Consider the following 22,697-nt stretch of genomic DNA (forward strand, 5'->3'; position numbering starts at 1 on the left):
ATGCCCTTTAAGTTTGCCCTTTTAGTTTTGAAGATCTTACTTTCTAGTATTCTCAATTCCAAAGCACTCTTGCATTCTCATGGTCACACAATTCCTAAGGAAGATACAAAAGTTAGACCTCATCTTGATACAAATGAATAATTGTTTTGATGTGTTTTTATTTTTACAAGTTTCTTATTTTTCAAATGTTTTAAATATAAATAGTAATTGGTGTTAAAAAAAAATAAACAGGTTCAATACTAAATATTGTGAAGGTCAAACTCTATTCAATTAGCTACTTAATGGATAAGTGCAAGGCTTGAACAACAAACATAAAATTATAAAATTCATATGCAAGTTTAAATGTTAATTTTCCTTAAAGAGGAACTATGTTTAGATCCTTGTTGGTCGTGTCAAAAACTGGTCTACATATCGTGCTTAATAACTCTATCTTATGTATACTTATAACAATAAAGAAAGAATATATAACAATAATAAGACACAAATCAACAACATCAAAATGTCACATAACATATAATTTATGTAGAGAAGCCTTGTAGGAAAAAAGCCTAAGAGAGGACAAATATGCACTAATAGCAATAAATTGATTACTATATGTTCACTTCCATTCTCCTTTATCTCCAACATAGCAGCACTTGTATACCTGTTAACCTACTCATGTCTCCCACATGCCCTTATTCCCATAAAGATAATTTGCATTCAACTATTCCACATTTTATTGTACATTCTATATCCAAAGAGTTGTAAATGGCAAGAGCTCCAAAACCACCAACAAAGGTGTCTAAAGAAAACTCTTCATTGAAAATGACAACCCTTGGATTATGTCCACAAAAGGTAAAGGACACTAGTTTTGGCTCTAATACTTACCTTCCAAATTAAAACCTCTAATCTTGGTAGATAAGCATTACATTAAATGTGATAAATGATGTAATCCCAAGAGACACATGCTGCCTCTACCAAACCCTCACTTAGAGAAGCCCAAAGGTCACCCATTTGTGGTTATCACATTCTAGGCATTCAATTGTTGTGGCTGTACCCAACCTTTACAACAGCAGGTGGCACCAGTCCCACCTTATAGATGTATTACAAACAATAGTGACAATAAACACTAAAATAGTTTCCCAATACACACTAAATGCATTAGAACACTTTCCAAGGATGTCATAACCATGTTAGAAGATTCATAAGGCATGAGGCACCTTAATCCTAACAATCAACAAATCACAAATTATCCTCAGAGAAAAAATTCTATTTCAAATTCAACATATCAACTTATTGAGAGATTTGACAAATGGTACACATTATCCAAAAAATTGCAACTACAAGAGACTATTGGTGACACTTCATCGCATCAGTATTCCCAATAACTGGGCTCCAGCCTATTATGCATTAAACCTCATTGCCACTCATTCCAACAATTCATCACATCTATTCCCAACGACTCTGCTCCAAGCCCACTATGCCTAAACCTCAGTGTTGCTCATTTGACCCTTCTCCATCAAGGTAAGGAAAATCCTACAGTAACCTCTCTCCTAGATTGGATATTTCCACACAAACACGAGTGACTTTCTCACTTATCATGCACACAATAACATGCGATATGCAATGCTTACTTGTGCACAACAGTGGTAGGCCATATTTTACCAATCATAGGGAGAGGACACTCATGTCCTTTGCTTCAAAAAATCCTAGATTTCCTCCAAATGCACAAGTAATCATTCTAAGTAATACACTCGAATAATATTTGCATCAACCATTAGAAGAAGAAGAAACAACAAAAAGAGTTAGGTAGGTGGCAAAAAAGTTTATATTGTCTTATCTAGGAAATTGTTTCAATTAGTCCTCTATTCTGGCACATTTTGACCTCCACAATAGCACTTTACTTTTACACTATTCATATCCCTGAAAATGATAGTATTTGCAACAATCCAATGCCTCAGATGGCTCTCTATACCAGAACGGTGTGTGATAGTGATTAAATGCAAATAGAAGATACGGATCACGCAATATGCAATGAGGAGAAATACAAGGGAAGAAAACTCCAAATCTACAATAGAGAGAGTAATGAATGGGTTTTGGAAACTAAAAAGAAAATAGACTAAATCCATGGCATAAAGGTGAGGATGAGATCTCTAGGCAGGGAATGGTAGTAGAAGAAATAATCAAAGTGGAAATTATAGCAAAACACTATGGAAAACTTGTCCTACTAATAATAGTTTATTTGTGAAAAATAACGAAAGAAAAATCAATACTGAGCTCGAGAGGGCATTTGTAAGATGAACAAATCATTTTAAAACCAGGCATGCACATGAATCTCAGTAAGAGATCATTAAGAACAAGTGATATTCAGGCTGTAGAGGCCACTATGGCTAGAACTTAATTTGAACAAAAACACAAGCATCCAACAACTCTCAGGTTGTAATTGAATCAAGACTTCAATGTTAAAAATGGGCATGGTATAAGATCATAAGGTCTTTTCCTGCGAATTGCACATATTGTTGAGAATTAGAAAGACATACAATGGGTTAAATGATGCCTAGATGGAGCTAATGAACTAGATGTAAAAATGAGGGCAGAAAGATAATATAAGGAATTGCAGAGTAAAATTTAAATCTGAATGACAGGTAATGGAAGACTGATTTTAACAGTGTCTAGTAGTCAAGTATCCCTCCTGATCATTAATTATTCCCAGATGATCATAATTATCTAGGCGTGGTGTCATTTTATACTAACAACTTGGAAAGCTTTGGCACATGAATTTGAATATTACAATTTGTGGTATTCAAGTGTGCATGAGCCTTGCAAGAAATTAATTTTTTGACATTTTTGTAACTACAGATTCGATCTGAGAATGAAAGCTATTAATCTAAGGAATGGTTTAGTTCTATTGGTAACAGTCAACAAGAAAACAGTGTCAGAAAATCATGTACTGGGACCAAACAATTGAAAGCTTAGTGGACTGTTCATTTGCAGGTCTAATTGTTACAAATGACTAAAGAACTAGTGATTTCTAATTTACACGACACATGAATGTTTCTAAAGCATTAATGGCCTGTAATGATGGATGTATGAAAGCACTGTAGAAAGATCTGAGGGGGGTTCAATGAATCTTCTGGAAACTGTAACTTCTAAAAATTGTTAAGTCACTGTACACATATGGTAAGTGAAAGTCTTTTTGTTTCCCCACTAGCTTCAGCGTAATTACTTGAAATTTATCTCTCTTGCCGTGGTTTACCCTTTGGTAAGTACAAGGCTAGCTTATACCTCACTCCTCATTATGATGTTTCACCAAATGTGTAGCAATGTCATTAGTTTTCATTAGTTTTCATGTTCATATCTGTTACATGAAGAGCAGCCTAAGATGCTACCCCTTGGTAGTGCTTTTCAATAATCAAACGTAATAGCTACCATAATCCTCATATACCCAGCTCTCAAAACGTAATTGACCATCACAAGAATTAGAATTGATAAAAATTTATTTTCAGTGACGAAAACAGCTGTTGAACTAAGCCTCATCTCGTTGAGAAAATCAATAATGTAAGTTTATCTCCTACTTATCATTCTATACCTTGTTATTTGTGTGTGCACCAATATTAAGAACTCATACCTCTTCATTAGGCATCAGCTCTTTGACAGCAAAGAGACAACAGTAATTTATGTTATAAACAGTCAATGGATATAAAGTAATAAAACAATTCATTACAGCTGAAGCTTTTTCCATATCTATTCTTTTGAAGGTATAGAAGACAAGCAGTAAGTTTTGAAGTAGGTGAAGTGTAGTCTTACATTATGGATTATTATTGTCCATCATAAAGAAAATCCTTCAAAGTTTTATCAGGTAGTGTGCCGTGATTTTCCTTGAAAACTGTCGGCTATCACTTGCAGAGAACAAATTCACTACAATTTAGGAAGCTTCAACACAAATAAAATTGTAACTATGCCAATATTGCAACTGGTATTATTACAAGGCCCTAGATTAAAGCACGGAAATTATGCACAAATTCTGAAGCAATTTCGCTCTTCCCCAACAAAAGTAAAAAATTGACTACACTAATGTGAACAAATGCTCCATTTTCCAGAAGCATATCCCCTATAGCCAGTCGCATGTAATGAAATGATGAACTGAAGATAGATTCAGTCATAAATAAATTTATCATTTCCAATAACAGGTTTCCAGGCTTCCCAGCAGCCTCAGTTTACTCACATTAACTTTATAAGCCTGTATGGTTGGATTAGATGGTGAACCTTGACAGCTTCCATGAAAAAAACAAATTAAAAAATACATTATACTAAAGATTCCCTATGATTCAAATAGCATAGTTGGCACATTTTATGGGGCCTTGCACAATGCTGTAAAAGTGGATGTCCTCTTGTCCAAGAAACATTTTAAGAGGAATTAGTTTACAATGTGCAATCTTACAATTATATATCAATTTTGAACTCACCCGAAATTGATATGTTACTAGCTAGATGGAAAAATTCCTTCCAGCAATCCCGTAGTGTTTGATACAGCCAGGAAAAATGCTCTGACCATGTAGAAAAGCACAACACTAAAACATGTGGGCCAACTATAGCAATTCCGATAAACATTTCTAGGTTTACTCTGAATCTGAACTTAAATGCTGGAGTCTGATTTGTGATGCTTTTTTTGTTTGTGTTTCTGATGTCCCCAATCCACTTCTGAGCTTGATTTGTGTTGCTTTTTTTGTTTTTGCTTCTTACATTGCTGGTCCAATTCTGTGCTAGAAACTCTGCTAGAGATAGAATGGTGTCGTTCCTTTGACTCATATCTTGACCTTTTCCTTTTCAGATCACTGTGTTTAATTTTAGCGTGAGATGAATGTTTGTCATCATCACTGGATGTTTCATATGCTGCTCCATGCAATTTTCTGTGCCTACTTTTTTTCTTACTAGACTTGCTTCTCTTGGACTTTTCTTTGGAGAAATTAGTTAGAAGTTCTGGAATATCAACTCCTCCACTTAAAAAACCTGGCATATTCACAAATAACTTGGTTCAAATAAACTAAGAAAAAGAAATAGAGTCAATAAGCCAGCTATTAATTTGAATGGATGGATGGGCTTTGTATTATCCTATCCAAATGTGGCCTTTGCCAAGTATTTTGCTCATTCTTAACTAATGTATACCTCCATACTCATCAAAGATCTCATCTGGAATTATCTGCTGATTAGGATCATCCAACTTGTACCCACCACGAGGGGGGCTTATTCCTCCTGGTTGTTGCTTGAGTTCCCATTTCAGAGGCTGCATGAAAACAATTGGTAACATATTAGCCTGCAAGAATGATAGTACCACAACAAAAACCACAGCTTTTCTTTCCTAATTTAACCTTATTTATAAGACCAGAGCAGTATTTTATATCTGCTAGATCAAAACAATGAAACTACCACACTATGTTTACATTTTGAGATGTGAATTTCAAAAAGCTACTTAGGCAGTTCCCAGTTTTGAAAGCTACAATATACATTTTTCATTCACAAAGGATGATCTATAGTAATTCTTCACTTTCAAAATCAGTGGTGTTGATTGAATGTACTAACATATATATGAAAAAAGCTCAAATACAACCTTAGGTTCTTAAGATTAATTATTAAACCATCCCGCTACAAACTTACTGATGCAGATGCAGATTCGGAAGTGGATATGGGATGCCGGAAAAAAATATTGGATGTGGATGAGAGAGGAAGCACGTGCGCACATGTCCAAAGAAATACAAGAAATATACAAAAACAAATCATTTAATAGTATGACTATGATACTTCACCCTTTATCAAAATTCAAGATATTTCAAAATTCATATCAATATGTACTTGTTCAAGATTATAGTTTAGACAATAAGTTATAACCAAATAGTCATGTTCAAGATTCCAACAAAATGAAAACTTAGTTCATGATTGAAGATTCAATCAACTAATAAGCATCAAAGTCTGAATCATAGGGATTCATAGGACAATCCACATTATCATCATCATCTCCAACTTGTGAAAGATCATTTAAACCAAAAAAGGTTCCACTTATGCTAGATGCACCACGTGCCACACTATCATCATCATCACCATCTTCGAGTGTAGTAAGATCATGAAGTGTTGCATCCAAATCCGCATACTCAAGGGCTACATCCCAAAGCTTTGTTCTCCCTTCCTTGTAATGATCATTCTTGTGTGATAATAGACACAAGTTACTGTGGAAAAAGACCATGTCCTCAACTTTCTTGGACCCAACCAGTTGCACTTCACTGAATGGATAAAGGAGTATGTACTCCAATTCCTTTCAACAATAGAAGAACTAGCAACCTAGATAGTGGTGACAAAACATACAAATAAAAAGCAAATTAATTCTAAAAAATGTGTGAAACACTAAATTCTAGAATGCAAGTGTTAGACATAAAACAAAACAAAAAATCAAAACTTGTGATGGGACCTTGATTGCAAGAGGTTGAAGATGCTTGAAAGGTTGACCATACATGTACCAACATGTAATAGCTCCCATTCTATTTTGGTCCTTGACTACAAATGGAGAATGCTTTATACCTAAAGCAAACAACCCAAATTCTAGCCTCACTTTTTCATGTATTTCTTCCACTAGGAAGAATCTTGTAAGAGCTTTGTGGCACCCCTCAGCAACCTCCTCATCCGAAAATGGAGCAACTCTACCTAGCATACCAAGTACCTCCTTGCTATAGTACCTAGGAGATAAAACATATGCAAGGAGGTGCAATGGGGTAGTCATCTTCTCCAAACGATGGTGGATGATTGCTTCCACTTGATTGCATAAGGCTTCACTTTGTGTGGGGTCACTCTCATGTGCTTCTATAAAATGTTTTACCTTCTCAATCATAGTGTCCATGCCATCATATATATCCCCCAGCAAGGTGTATCGGTATCAGAAAAGTGGAGCATAGTCATGATGGGCTTGGTGAAATCCAATACATATACCACACGGGCCCACCAAATGTCATCCAAGACCAAAACCCTGACCCTTTGGGCTCTTTCTGGATTTGAGGCCTTCCATATGAACCATTGTTTAGAGATGTGAAACAATTGTATGAGATGCGAAAACAGGTCTCAGCAACCTAAGCAAGTTAACATGTCAATTGACAATAAAATTATAAATTTTAACTAAATTACAAATCCATGAAATTTAGTAATTTTAAAAAATTATTTTACCTTCATCAACTCCAATTTGAAGTATGTTCTAAAAATGGATTGTGACATGTGGTTCGTCACAAACATTTGTATCTCCTCCCCCTCTTGGTGTATTTTCTTCACCCAATCTATTCCAGTGCCAATCTTCTGCATGACCAAGTTAAGGGAGTGTACAATCCATGGGGTCCAAAAAAAATAGTCATATCGACTCTCAACCAATGCACCCACACCCCTGCAATTTTTGGCATTGTCTATGACCACCTATACCATATTCTCACTACCTACCATCTCGATGGCCTCGATGAGAATTATAGAAATGAATTGGGAATCCTTCACTTCCCCCTCACAATCAACCACCTTCAAAAACATTGCCCCTTTGGGGAACATCACAATCACATTAATTAGTCGTTGTTTTTCTGTATACTTCCAACCATATGACACAATAGTTACACCCGAAGTTTCCCAAGATTTTTTGATTGGTAGAAGGTCTTTCTCTGCATGTGTCTTCTCTTGTTGCAATAGAGACTTACACACCTTTTCATACCTCGGGCTTGTGTAATCAGCTGGTGCTTCTTTGATTGCTGTCACCATTTCCTTCCAATATGGTGATCTCACCAAGTTGAAAGGAAGCCCATTCGCATTGAGGCAAGGTACAAAAGCTTCATTAGCACGGTCTCTTGACTTCATTTTAAATACAGTGTGCAATGGGCCTCTTTCGCAGGTTAGAATTCCCACTTCTTCCTCATCCTCTCTTGGTACAAGTACTTGCAAGAATGAGTGTTGGGGTGTATACAATTGGTCCAGTGGGTGCATGTATCTTGCTCCTTGAGGATGGAGGTTGATAATATCTTTTTTGTCTATCTTTTGACCAATGCATCAGCAGCTTCTTGTTCTCTTACAAATGAAACTATTTCTGCACTAGTCATCCTTGTACTGTTTTTACCTTTGCACATTCTAAATCCTCTACTAGCAGGGCCCATAAAATGAAGCTTCACCCGAGAATATGCGCTATTGAAAAGTTTTCCTTTGTTACTTTCACAATAATTGCACTTCCAATAGCATGAGCCACCTCCTGAAACTTGTGATACCCTTGTTGTATGTCTCCACAAAGGAGATCCTATATCAATTTTGATATTATCAGTCCCTTGCCCTCCTTGCCGCCCCCACCTCCACCCCCCCCCACTGAACTTTGACTACCACTGGCGGCCATTCTTGCACAATAAAGTCTAATTGTTTGCAACCTATAATAAGAAAATAAATAAATTTTAATTAGGAAAACAACTATGAACATCAAGCATACAAGTGCAAAAAAGTGAAAAGAAACTAATAAAATAGATACCAAAACTTGATTCTGTACTTCTTTAAAAGAAAAAATGAAAAAAAACTTGAAAAAATTCATCAAAAACTCAAAAGAAATCATGAAAATACTCAAGAATGAGATCAAACACTTACCTTAAATGCTTAAAACTCCTTTGAGGAAGCTACCTCTTGCCCTCTGATCGATCCTCTTCAAAAATGCTCAACTTGCCTTCACAATGCAAAATGGAGATCAAATGAGAAGTAGCTGCAAACAAAGTTACAAAATGACTTGTGAATGCTTCAACTTTCACCTTTAGGGCCGTTTTAGGGTTTCCTTGCAAAAAAAGGACCTAAAAAAATGAATTAGAGCACATGCAAATTAGAAAACTTAAGTTGTTTGGCCCTTTTTTATTGTTCTCTAGGCGTTGGGCCCGCAGGTGCCACCAAATCATCCAGAAGCCTATGGCTGGCTTCCATAAGCCTGTGGCTGGCTTTCGGGAAGCCTCCATGGGGCATCTGAACACATCTGGAATCCACCCGCATCAACTTCTGTATCCAACGCCTAGGCTGACAAATTGGTAACTTAGTTCACCTAGATTGGTGACATGGATTTGATGAGAACAGTATCTTTCTATATTGAGCTTAACAGCTTAAGAGCTTTACTTCTAATTTAAATTTTCGTTTTCCTCCATTTGCAGGCAACATTAAATTATACACCTGAAGCATTTTTTGAAGAATGTGTACTTTCCTTCTACGAAATTTAGAGCAAACTCACATAAACATTCAGCATTGCAGTGATTTCCAGCACACATTATTAACTTGGGCTTTCAGTCTTCACCAGCTATTCCTATATCAGTTCCAAAGGATTAGGAATCTAGGACATCTATCAGCAGTTTACTTATAAATTATAGCAGCCCACAGTAATAAAAACAAGTCATATTATCAAATTTTGGCAAAGCTTTTTAAATTGCTGTATCAGTTATTTGAAGCACTTTCATGATGTCACTCATTTCAGTGTTAAAAGACTGTCTAGTTTCAGAAGATGAGCATTAATAGTTTTGCATGTTCTCACAAAAGTTTCATCCACAGAAAGATTTCTAGTGTGGATTTCATTGATTTCCATATCATATCATTGGTGGCGTTATCTGAAAAGGATGATTTATGATCAGTTTAATACTAGATTATTATCAATCCACAGTCGAAGTGCCTAATCCTAAAAGGTTTTGGCAGCAAGATTTGATGTTTTCCATGAACATCCAATCATACGAGATGTTTTATTGAATTTTCAGTGATTTACAGCACATTGTATTTATCATATCAAGTATGTTTCAAGCAAAATTTCATCCCTTGTAAATTTAATTACCATCAGTATGTAATGATCTTTTTGAGCTACAAACAGTATCAATTATATTTACACGAAGAAAAAACTAACCCATGCTCAAAATGGAGCAAGTCAGGTAGAATTACAAAACAAGTGAGAAAGGCAGAATAGGAACATCAGAAAATGGAGAGAAGAAGATAAACTTAAGGAAGAAGTATTGATGTTTTGGTAGCTTTAGTAGGATAAACTGTGAGATCAAAGAGAAATTTATATGATCTCACAGTATATATATAAAATTCTCTTTGATCTCACAGTTTATCCTACTAAAGCTACCAAAACATCAATACTTCTTCCTTCAGTTTATATTCTTCTCTCCATATATACATACATACATATATATATATATACATATATATATATATATATAAATTTCTCTTTGATCTCACAGTTTATCCTACTAAGCTGCCAAAACATCAATACTTCCTCCTTCAGTTTATATTCTTCTCTCCATACATACATACATACATACATACATACATACATATATATATATATATATACATCTGTGTGTGTGTGTGTCTAAGTTATGGATTTGTCCCCAGATTAGCTGGATTCAGAAGCGAATACATGCGGATTCTAGATGTGTCCAGATTCCGTGCAGGTGCTGGCTGGAAGCCAGATCCGGCTTCCAGACACATCCAGAGGCCTATGGCTGGCTTCCGGCCAGCACCCACAGGGAATCTAGACAGATCCGGAGGGATCCGAACGCAATTGAATTGCTTGTGAGTATGCATGGAGACACAAATCTAGACAGCCTTCAAAAAGATTTTTGAATGGGACCTAATCCTAACACTAATTGGTCTTGCTTCACTTGGCTTTGCTTTGATTTGTAATGACATCTGACTAGTCAACCAATAATCATCACGTCTTGACAAGATTTGTATGCACCAGAATCAGAAGATCCTTCTGATGCTTGTGCACAATAATTATGAAAATAAGTTGGTGATAAAATGTTTGAAACCACATCTTTTGGGATACAGTATGTCCTGAACCAATGTTGATATCCTTCTTTTCTTATGAACATAACTGAAACAAATAATAAAACTCTGTTCAGCTCAATTTCTAAGCATTTGACTACAGAAAGTTTATAAGAAAGCAAAATCATAGAGCTTAAATAAGAAGTTAAAAGGTGGTTAATAGCCCCATGTAAATGATACACCATCAAAGAAGTGGTATATTTTCTTGTGTAGGCAAAAGTATAAAAATCACAGAGACTGAAGCAAATGATATTATCCACTTGTCTAACAGTGAATTGAAATACAAGGGCGTAAGCTGGCTTGGAATCCATGTGCAATCTACTGCAACAAGCATAATATATTAAATACAATGTTGATGATACAATTTATGAAGATGACATATCATATACTGTGGCAAAAGCATCATGTTGATGTCTTTGAATTGAAGATTTGTTTTTGTATATTTCTTGCATTGCTTTGCATATATATATACACGCGTGCACTTCCTCCGCATCCACATCCACAATTTTTATTTTTCCCCCACATCCCGTATTTGCTTTCGAATCTGCATCTGAATCGGTAACTTAGATATATATGTATGTATGTGTGTGTGTGTGTGTGTGTGTGTGTGTGTGTGTGTACAACTATAATTAAGTTTGTCATTATATTAATTATATTGATGAATAGACATTTCTCTTCTCTAGGTTTATTCCTCATACAAATACAAGAGGATGCTGCCATTTGAAAAGCACAAACCATACATTATTGCAGTGCTATACATCTACAGCGGTCCTAAGAAAAACATCATGGTATCAGAGCCAAGTTCTTTCTATAAAGCCTAAACAGCTTGAAGATAGATCCACTGAACACTATTAGTATGAAAGAAAAGTAAGGAACAAGAAGTAAAAAAATTCATCATAATCGCAGAGAGTTATAAGACATTTGGTAAAGGGAATACATCAAAGATATTTCCCACAGGAAGAGATAGAATAGCACATTAAATTTGATAAGGATAAATTGATAAAACTACAAAGAAAGAGTCAACATAGCAGACAGTTAAGCATACACGGCAATTGATATAAGTAGGATATGATCTGCGGATTATATTCATTCAGGGGAGAAATAAAAAGGACACTCAGATTGATCACATGACACATACAGAGAACCATATATCAGTGATGCACATACCATTGTCTTAGAAGACAATATGTATACTGCAGAGGATAACATACATTTGGCTGAACATATATTAGGGCCTTATATTATTGATATCGATAAATTGTAGAAGATCAATACTGAACGTTGATTTCAATTCATACACCAACAGTAAATCTGTACAAGCTCTCGTATCAAGAAGAAATAGAGAAGAAAATCGAGGAATTAGAGAATAGAGAGGGAGATCATAGCAGATAAAGGCAGCGATACAGATTAAAGACACTGTCTCTACTATCAAAGAGAAGAATCTTGTTATGTATAACAATTGCGGGACAATCATCCCTACCATTTCTTAGAGCCACAAATAAACCTATGTATTTACTGAAAGAGGATATCATCAACCACATATACTCTGAGATACTCGAAGTACAATCTGAAAAGGTATTAAGGGATATAACAGAGATTCTTATAGGGAGAAAAGAATCCACGATGTTAAGGAGTAAGTCAAAGGCATTAAAAACAGTAACCTACAATGAATATAATAGTTTTATATATATATATATATATATATATTCAGCAGCAATGATAAGGGCAGAGAATGAGAAGTAATCTTTGGACATAAACTGTGAGCGGCAAAACTTAGAAGCAGCGACCAAAAGGCAATTGGCGAACGGAGCAGGTGTGAGGTAAGGAACAAAGAGTTGTATGCCACCATTCACAGATAGAACAAACCAGGCCCATAAACACATAGCATCCACAGCGGTACATCCAGCTGGATAAAAGATCAACATAAGCAAGGATAAGTAAGAATTCAGACCAGCGTGCTTGGTGCTATTACAAAGGTTAAGGTGGCATGATTCCTAAAGCTGAACATGAGTAACAGACCAACGTACACCGCACAACAAGGAAGGTATTGTGACGAAGGACAAGTATCATAGCAAAGGGTTTGGTGGGCTCCATTACATCCATATCCAAGGTACTTAATTGACGAAGACACTCAATAATAAAGAAATCAGAACATTAGATGCCATCATTCTTTGGATACATGTGGAGTGTAAAGGGTCAATATCCCCTATGACTATAACATAAATTAACTAGTTGTGTAAGGAGAGACCAAAAGAGAGAGGTTTACGTGGCACTTTGGGTGTATAAAGAAATAACCCTTTGAGAAGGGTCTTTTCTTATATAAAAAGAGACCAGAGATTAATCCATATCGACCTTCAATTAGGTGATTGGGTATGATAAGACCAAAGGTGGAATTTACATAAGTCTCATGAATAGTAACCGTGGGCCCTCACATCCACTAAGGTTTGAGAAAAGATCAATATTGAATTGGGACTCTATCCATTTAACACATTTTGGAGAGATAAGTATTTTTGTTATGTCCAGTATTATTTCTATTTATTTTATTTTATTTTGTGATCATTTTAGGTGAAATTAATAAGGAAATAATATGTTGAAAATATAGAGTAAAATATATATATATAGAAGATTGAATATGTTAAAGTTATAGCTTTAGTATAATGGCGCATGAAAAAAAAAACAATCTAACTTGCTCAGCAGAGTATCTCCACATAGATACCTCCAAGCAGGTGTTAAAAGATTAACCACATCATTTTTTAATAAAAGTGGTATGACCAAAAGTAAAGTGGTCTTCAAACCAATTAAAGGGACTTTACAGGGGATAAAATAACTTACTCCCTATCCCATGCTAAGTACACTCAGCGCTGATCCTTCTGCCACGTAAAAGCTTCAAAGAGAGAGACTATAAGAGTAGATAGATGTAAAATATAAGAATACTTATCTGCACATGAGCATCCATGAAACTGATTTCTCCAATGAAGGTCCATATAGGAATGTAACATTGGATAATTATTCATCCCCCACAATGTAAAATTCCCACATACTTCATTTTTATATGGCTTTAAATCAATCTCAAGTCTAATGAGAGACAATCATTCATGAGTTATATCAACCTCTATCTCTAACTTCTTTCTAAGTATTAATCTTAGTAAGGAATTATTGTCATGTTATCATTAGTACTAATGAAGAAATTTAACTTCTTGATTATCATCAATTAAATGGAAATTTCTATTGTTCGATCGATTGGCACTTTGGAAAGTAATGTGACTAACCTATAAGGCAAAGAAGAAAATTTGAATAGACATTGTTCTTGGAAACAACCTATCATTACAATTTGCAAGATTTAGAGAAGATAATCAACACTTTGTACCAAGTTAAATTGTTGGCAATCTTCCTATGATAAGGTTCTAGTACAAGAGTTTGAGGATGTCAAGTTAAATTTCTTCATTAGTACTGATGATAACATGGCAATGATTCCTTACTAAGATTAATACTTAAAAATAAGTATTTGATATCATTCATGGATTGTCTCTTATTAGACTTGATATTGATTGAAAACTATATTAAAATGAAGTATGTGTGAATTTTACATTGTGGGGGGAATGAATTATTACCCAATGTTTCATTCCCATATGGACCTTCATTAGAGAAATCAATTTCATGGGTGCTCATGTGCAAACAAGTATTCTTATCTTTTACATCTATCTACTCATATAGTCTCTCTCTTATTTGTATTTCTATATGTACTATATGAACTATTTATCCTTGATCTTTTCCCTTGTATCTAAAATGATCTTGCAGGAAAAGAAGGTTGGTACCTTACACTTGCTATCAAATATTAAGCAGACTCAATCTTATGGAAATAGCTCCGAAGAAGTTGTGATCTAGAATTCATTAGTCATCTAATGATCACATTGGATAAAGTAAGGCTCTTAAAAGTGAATATTCTTGATGATGATTAAGAGGGAATCTGACACTTCTTCAAAGGCAATATAAGAGTTCAGAAGGTTGAACTTCAAAGGGAGTCTAAAAATGCATGGTGCGACTATATGATTTTAAAATGGGCCTACCCATGTATACATCATGAGGAAGTAACAACTTGTCACTAGAAAGTCAGAAGATTAATATCAGATTCAAAGAGAGTTCGACAAACATCCTTAGGCAAAGAGAGCTCCAAGGGAGTAACTAGAGGACCTAACTTCCCAGGATCATTGTTCAAAGGGAGAATTTTTAAGTGCAATCCTTTGTAAATGATATCTTCTCTATGAGGAGAAGTTCTAAGTGAAATTCCTTGTAATGCATTTTTCTCTGTGAGAGAGAATTGAGGTGAAAGCCTTTGTACCACCCTCTAACTTTATTCATAGTGGTTACTATTTCGCATATGATATGTAATGAAAGGTGACGATCTTTCATGTGTGTAAGGTAACTATTGTAAGTTGACGACCTTATCAATAGTTTGACCTATCTCCTAGATATGCTCCATAACTTGTAGCACCTAAATGTGTTGGACGTCTAGAAGCAAGTATTATCATGGTTCTTTGGGACGGATTTCATCGAACACCATGATAACCAACTCATCATGGTTCTTTGGGCCGGATTTTGCCAAACACCATGATAACCAACTCATCATGGTTCTTTGGGCCGGATTTTGCCAAACGCCATGATAACCAACTTGTTATGGTTCTTTGGGCCGGATCTTGCCAAACACCATGACATAGTTACTATTATAGACCACACTTAAGGTGGTGTTTAAGCTTATATTAAAGTTATGGAAATTGCTTCAATTGTGCGTTATGAAAGGTGAGAAATTTAGGCTCATAGTGAATTGAATATCATACTAAAATAATCTCTCTTCCTATACTTGAGAGCATAACGTGTTCTACAAATCGTGCCTAGCTAAGAGGGAATGTTAAAGTTGTAGCTTCAATCGGATTGATTCGATCTGATATACATTATTGTTATTGGTAAATCATCATTTCCTATATATACTTATATATGTTAAATAATATATATTATTGTGTATATATATATATATTGTCATACTTTATTATTTATGTTAATATTTAAGTGATGATTACACTATAGAGACATGTCCTCTCATATTTATAAGCCTTCATTTGCATAACAACATAATATATGTATATATGTTCAAAATATATATTTATCTATAATTTATTGGAATAATATTTATTATTATGTAGAATTATTCTTATTTCTAATTTCAATACATATTATAAGAGCTATGTGCCTTGATCTTTTCCTCCGAGAATGTTATTGCATGAAAAGAGAGATTGAGATTTAGAGAGAGCCTGACATTTCATTACAGGCAACCTTGAAAGAGAGGGAGTAGATATAGGATACGATTCAGTCAACCTTCAATGATCTTTGATCATATTGATTCATAGGAAGTAAACCATGTTGTGATGTATTCTCCAATGATCAATAAACTATAGCAGTCAAGAGAAGTGTGATTCATGAAAATAATCAGATTGTATCATATAGGAGAAAATCAAGTACCTTTAGGCTTTAGCATACTAAATATTAAGGAAAGGAAAATTAACGATTTTAAAAATCCAACAAAAAGCAGGAACTGGATAAATTACAGTCACAATTGAAGAATACAGCATTCTTCTACAATGGGCAAAATTCTCGCATGCATAAAAGAGCATTCAGAAATTATGTGAAAACTTGGGGCAAACAAAAACATTCAAAAACTACCAAAGGCCTCTTTCAAATTGAAATCAAGTTCAAAGAAAAGAAAGAAAAAAAAATTAAATGGGAAATCCTAATTTATGTGTGAATCTCAGTTCCATGGTAGGAATTGGAAGCCAATATTCAACAAATTCAATCCATACCAAGTCTTATTTCAATAATGATTTTGGATAGTTGCACCATAACATGTCTTATTTCAATTGCATTTGCCATTAACTGAAACAACTAAATAAATTTCTTATGACTGAAGGTACTATGGCATCATTCAATGCATTTAGAATGATTCTAAAAAGCAAATAATCTATTCGAAAGATACTAAGATATTATTTGATGCAGCTTCTGATGACCCTGAAATGCCTAATAAAACATTATTCTTATGACCCAACAATCACATAAAAACCCTTCAACTGCATAATGTTTGTTCCTAGATACAAGTATAGCACTAGAAATCTATGAAGGCAAAGCATTGGATTTTTTAACAGATTCGTTTAGTACATCACAATAGCACTTTACTTTTAGTTGCATCAAAAGTGCCATGCCTTCTACCTGCACTTATATTCTTGATTGTTGATTTCTAGAAACTAGAAAAGTATGAGTACCTAGAAGAGCAATAACTGTTTTTTTACACTTCATTTATACGATTTTCCAGCTTCGATGCTATTACAATATCTTGGGTCATAAAAATTGCAGAAAAAATATGAGTCTATATGAAGGTTGTAAATAAGTAACACATGGAGTAAGAACTGTTAAAACATATAGCTTGGGTCAGACAAATCAATAATATCTGATTGTATATCAATCTGACTGATCGTGCCATGATCATATGTCATAATACCGATGTTCATACACTTCCATCTGAGATCGTATCTCAGTAATGATCGAACAGTATTCTGATCCTTATTTGTTTAAGATAATATCGATCTATATAATCAGGCTACGAATGAAACAATTTCATTATGGTCGTTAGTATTAGTTTAGACTTTGTGATGTCTAACTAATGCCAAACAAGAATAATAATCATACACCAAACAGATGTGAAGGTGAATGGTCATGTCTCCATTCGGAGACATGACCATCCACCGTCACACCCTTCATTAATATTTATACTCAAAACTGTCCAATATTGCTTAGTATGGAAATCGATAGATGCAAGGCATATCTGAAGGAAAGCAAACAGATCTTGAATAAATTTAATAACATTAAAATCTGATATAACTTTACAAGAACAAATGTGTGATCATGTTGTGTTAATTACTTAAAAACTCACAGGCTGCTGTTTGATAACATATTAACGAATTTCATGGCTAGCTATGTACAGGTCTTGCAATCTCCTTAGTTTATGGTCAATAAGCATAGACTCAATACCAGTGAACTAGTTAACCCTACTTGTTAATCCAGTCATGTGTGCATTTTGATAAATCTTGCAGGAAAATTGGAAAAAAAAAAGGAATTCATTAAGTTTGTCAATCTATCCAGAGAGCCAAATAAAAAATAAATACTAAGGACTTAACTATGTGCAACCATCTCTCCTGCACTATAGGAGGAAATATTGACCATTACACAACCCCCATAGACTAACCTCAACAGAAGCTGTGTGCGCTATGATTGTTGTCAGGGGATCGTCCCTCTTCAACCTGCTCTCCTCATTGGGCATTATCATATCCCTCAAAAGACATTCTCGATCACCACTCTGATGACCATAAATCCCACACCGTACACATCTTACATTCCTGATCTCAACGCCAAATGGCTTAACTCGCGCAGGTAACCCTGTTTCTAACCTGCAGATAAATCACTAAAGCATTCTAATATCTCAGATTGTATACATTTTTTCTTTGAAAAAAGAAAGCTAACTATTAATTGAGATGCTATAATATATCATTATGGCAACAATAAGTGAAACAGCCTCAGTTTTCGAAAGGCACAATAGCTTTTTTCTACTACTATGATAATTTCTTTCAAACTTTTTCAAATTAAATTGGTACCTGGTGTGAAAAGTGAAAACATATCGAGATTTACACAAGCAAATAACTCAAATCTATATTAATCGATAGAAATTTTGAACTTAGATAAAAAGCACTTACAGGTTGACACACTATCATGTAGCTTAACAGAATGGAAAAATTCTTCTTTGTTATGCATAGAGTAATAGAATGAGAAAACATTTCATGTAAATCTGTCTAGTGCCATCTTAACACTAGATGGTACTTCCCAATCTATTGCTTACAAAAGAGTATTAATTAAATAAGGATGCATAACTAATCAAATCTGATAGTTTTGCTTGAACGATATGTAGTCTACATTATGAGATGCATTGAATTTTAAATTATTGAAAAACTCAAAAGAAAACACGTGGGAAAAAATTGATGAGTATTAAGCATTTGAAGTAACGTAATGAAGCCCTTTCAATACATTAACAAAAGGTAATTTGTGTGTTTAAGTCAAATATTAAGGTGAGGTTAAACCTAGGTTAGCCATAGCTACAATATTGATGGAAGGATGATGTAGTTGGTTAGATTAATCTGCTAGGCTATTGCTTGGTGTAGCAAGCATGCCGGCTATCACAGAATTTAAAGGTCCATACTCCATATATACAACTAAAAGAAGGTTCCTGAAACAAAAAAGAAACATTAGTGATCCTTGGGAACATGTCCTAAAAGTTTGTATCCCATTCCTCAGAAGGCAGGGGACTAGAAGAGAGGGCAGGGGTGACACTGAACTTGGAGATGGGTGCTTAGTCCCTGTGCCCCACCATCTCTCATAGGGATCCACCCATGGGACAGTGCTGCGTATGCATATCCAGGATGTCATGCCATCCTGAAGGTAGTCTAAGCACATGCAGCATCTCTCGATCAGCTGGTGGACAGCAGCCATTAAGTCCTGTGTTACCCTGGGACGTGTTTCTGGCAAAATTTGACCCATCCCCGTTTTTGGGATGTCCCAGAAACTCAGAAACCTCGAGAAACCTTTCCCTTGGCCATCCCATAAAATTAATGTTTCAATTTTGAAATTTTTTTTGCTTTCCACTCTCAACTGAACTCTAACGTTTAATTATTTAACACAAACATTACTTGTTAAGGTTCCATAATACATATAAGCATGCTTTATCCATGTTTTTATATGAATATCGTAAAGTTCTCTGAATATTTTAAATTTCCCCTATTTTTTTATATAGCTGTTCCCATTGCCATCCCCTGCTCTGAGAAAAAAAAATCTGTTCCAGAAATCTGTCGCTGCAAATTATAAATTATTATAACTAAATATAGTGAGACAAATATAAAAAATAAAAACCTAGAACAAAAAAGAGAAACCCACCAAGACCACCCAACCTAAAAACTTTTAAATACACTAAACCAAGCTCAATTTGAATCACCAAATGAAGTGGGGAAGTCTCCTGCACATTATTCAATAAAAACTAAAATCTTCAAACATTAGAAGAACTTAAAGAAGTGAAAAAAGATGCATGCACAATGAAAATCCCTGTAGCCTCAAAGGTGCTTTGATTTTGGCTCTAGTATTAAAAGGCAAGAAAATAAAAACTGGTTTGGACCGTGCACCAAATTAATTCTCAAGTAACTGTATTCCATTTCTAGTTTTTGTTTGCCAGGACAATCTCAATTTCCACAATTTTCAAGTAATGCTACTAAAGTTGAAGTCAAATGATTTAGAAATTAAACATAATGGCATATTTATATTGATACCGCAACTGATTGGGGACCTATTTCTCAAGTATTAATCTGTAGTAAAACCCTTGCTTGTGTCAGTGTAGTTTTTTATTTTTACTATTTTGCTAGGTTTTTCCTACACTTTTAATAATCTCGCTTAGGTTAATAAAGCATGTCTTATTAGGTGAATGGTTGTGAGGTGTCACCTTCCTACATGTGAGCATCCATTAGCTATCTTGAGAAGATACTTTGATATCTTTAGTTCGATAGATGGTTGCTCCTCATTGGTTGGAGTTGCCACCTCTTCCCTCTTCCTAGCCTATATAAGCATGCTACCTGGCTTGTATTTGTATCTCTTGTTTTTGCGTCCTCTTAATGCTATTTTGCTTCCTCTTAATGCTATTTTGCTTCCAGCATTTGCATTACTCTCTTGGGGACTAACTCTATGATGCTATTTTGATTTTGTATCATTTGCATTCATAGTTTAGATATTTACTCTTTGCACTAGTTTTCTGGGTTATTAATCTTTTCAAATTCTAACATGGTATCAGAGCTTTTCTATGTGCAAGAGTAGATTTTAGTTTCCGTATTTGAAAGATTCGAGGGGGGGCTAATAAACTTTATTGTAGTTTTTTGAAAACAAAGTATGCTCTTCTCTTGCATCTTTAGATGATCCTGAGAATCAAAAAAGTTTTGACAAAAACGGTTTTTCTCTGGAGTTTCAGTCTCAAATCTAACAACCAACTTGCATATTTGAAGTTTTCAATCAGTATTGCAGGTTCTAGCATACCATTGATGGACTTAGGAAGCTGATCCAGCATTTGCATGTCATATTTTGGTTGCTGGGGTCGTTTTTTTATTTTTGGAGCCGTTTTTTACTGTTAAAGGCGTCCAATTTACACTACAGCAGCATCTTCTGTACATCAAAAAGAAAAACGCTTTCTGGGTTTTGTTCGCAGCCCCGAAAAACCATCTGGGTATCTTTTAAATTTTGCATGCAAGCTGTATATTTTGCAGAATCGAGCATGCAAAGCTACAGCCATACCCCTCTTCGTTGGCAGTCGTAGATTTGAACGTAGTTTTCAAATGTCTCGTTCTTGCTCATACGGACTCCGATTTTGATGATTCTTGTTATGAACTTGGCTATTTTTTTGTGCTCTATCCACTAGTGGAGTTGTTTTTTTATTTTCATGCATGAATTCTTCAAAAATTGCAAATTCTCAGCCATGATTGTGCACAGTTCTCGTTTTGGAAACTTCGGAGGATCATAACTTTCTCATACGACCTCGTATCGAGGCGATTCTTTTTTTGAAAGTGCATTTTTTTTAGTAGATCGCAGTGGTGCTATTTGTTTCCTTGATTATTGTGCCCAAGTTTCACTTTTAGCATATGCTCTTCATGAGGAGGCCCTGTCGATTTTTCTTTCGTAACTTGAGCATACGGACGTATTTTTTCGATCCGAAAAATGCGTCGGAAAGGTGGTTCTGAGACGGAGATGATGGTACAGGTTTTTTTGATTTTTGCTATAGTTTGGTTGCCTGTTTTGGCAGTCAAAGCCAAATGTTCTATTTTGCCTTCCGGGAGCCATATCTCGCTCATTCAGACTCTTTTCTGGGCTTGCCAGATATCGTTGGAAAGCTGGTTCTATGAGTTATTCAGTTGCAAAGGTCTTTTATCCAGATTCTGCTCCAGGTTCTTTCTCCTTCGAGTTTTGCACTTTCGCACTCTGGCAGATTACTTGGATTCTACAGGTCCTGGAATCTCTTCTTCTGTTATTTTGGCTCACTCTTCTTTCTGACTTCTAAGCATTGTATGCTTCTATTCTATTGCATTCCATTCCTTTTTCTATAAACGCACTGAGATAAAGTGCCTGCTTTTGCATATCTAAGATCTTGTACACCTTGTGTTTGTTTGTACTCGCACTCAGTTATAAAGTGCCATGGGGAGTCATGATGTTTTGCCATTTTGTGCTCATCCACCTTTGTCAAGTGATTTTTTCTTCCACGACATTAGCCTATGCAGTGTGTCGGTGACACCGCCCTTTATCCTGTGCTTGTACTTCTATTGCACTATTGGTGTTCCTGATTCTTCTTCTTGCAAATGTTTTTGGCATTGCTTTTCAGTGTTCCTGTCACCCCTCTCCCTGTTCAACATTATGGGGGGGTTCACCTGTTGGCTCTATTACTTCTTTGGTTCGGTTGAGTGATCTACGTATTCAGTTTTTGTTCATATGTACTAGGCGGATGCAGTGGCTAGGCACCTATGCATTTCGGTGAGATGGTTCATCTACTATATAGACACTCATTCATTCCTACCTTTGGAGGTCACCTCTTCGATTGATCAACTCTTCAGACTTTGTCTTCTCTACTTGGTCATGCACTATTTCAATGGGGGTTCCAGCAGTTTCTTCTAACAGTGTTTGTAGCTTCATGCTTCGGAGATGCTTCATGCTCTTTTTTGTTCCTCTCTTTGGGACATTTCCTAGATTGGAGGCTTAGTTTC

At 35.3% G+C, this 22,697-nt stretch overlaps 1 protein-coding gene across 1 annotated transcript in view; it reads right to left on the reverse strand.

Moving 5' to 3' along the window:
- Positions 1 to 4,353: 4,353 nt before the first annotated feature.
- Positions 4,354 to 22,697, reverse strand: part of LOC149575061 (zinc knuckle (CCHC-type) family protein) — a 130,802-nt gene continuing 112,458 nt past the window's right edge. Inside the window, 4 exon segments of the mRNA XM_089814943.1 lie at positions 4,354 to 4,618; positions 4,621 to 4,989; positions 5,146 to 5,263; positions 18,110 to 18,311. Of these exon segments, the coding sequence (XP_089671069.1) occupies positions 4,599 to 4,618; positions 4,621 to 4,989; positions 5,146 to 5,263; positions 18,110 to 18,311 (709 nt within the window). The 3' untranslated portion in view covers positions 4,354 to 4,598.

The sequence above is a fragment of the Cupressus sempervirens genome, chromosome 2 (assembly GCF_028749045.1).
Source record: "Cupressus sempervirens isolate cs-2001-9-10 chromosome 2, ASM2874904v1, whole genome shotgun sequence".
In the NCBI taxonomy this organism is placed as follows: Eukaryota; Viridiplantae; Streptophyta; class Pinopsida; order Cupressales; family Cupressaceae; genus Cupressus; species Cupressus sempervirens.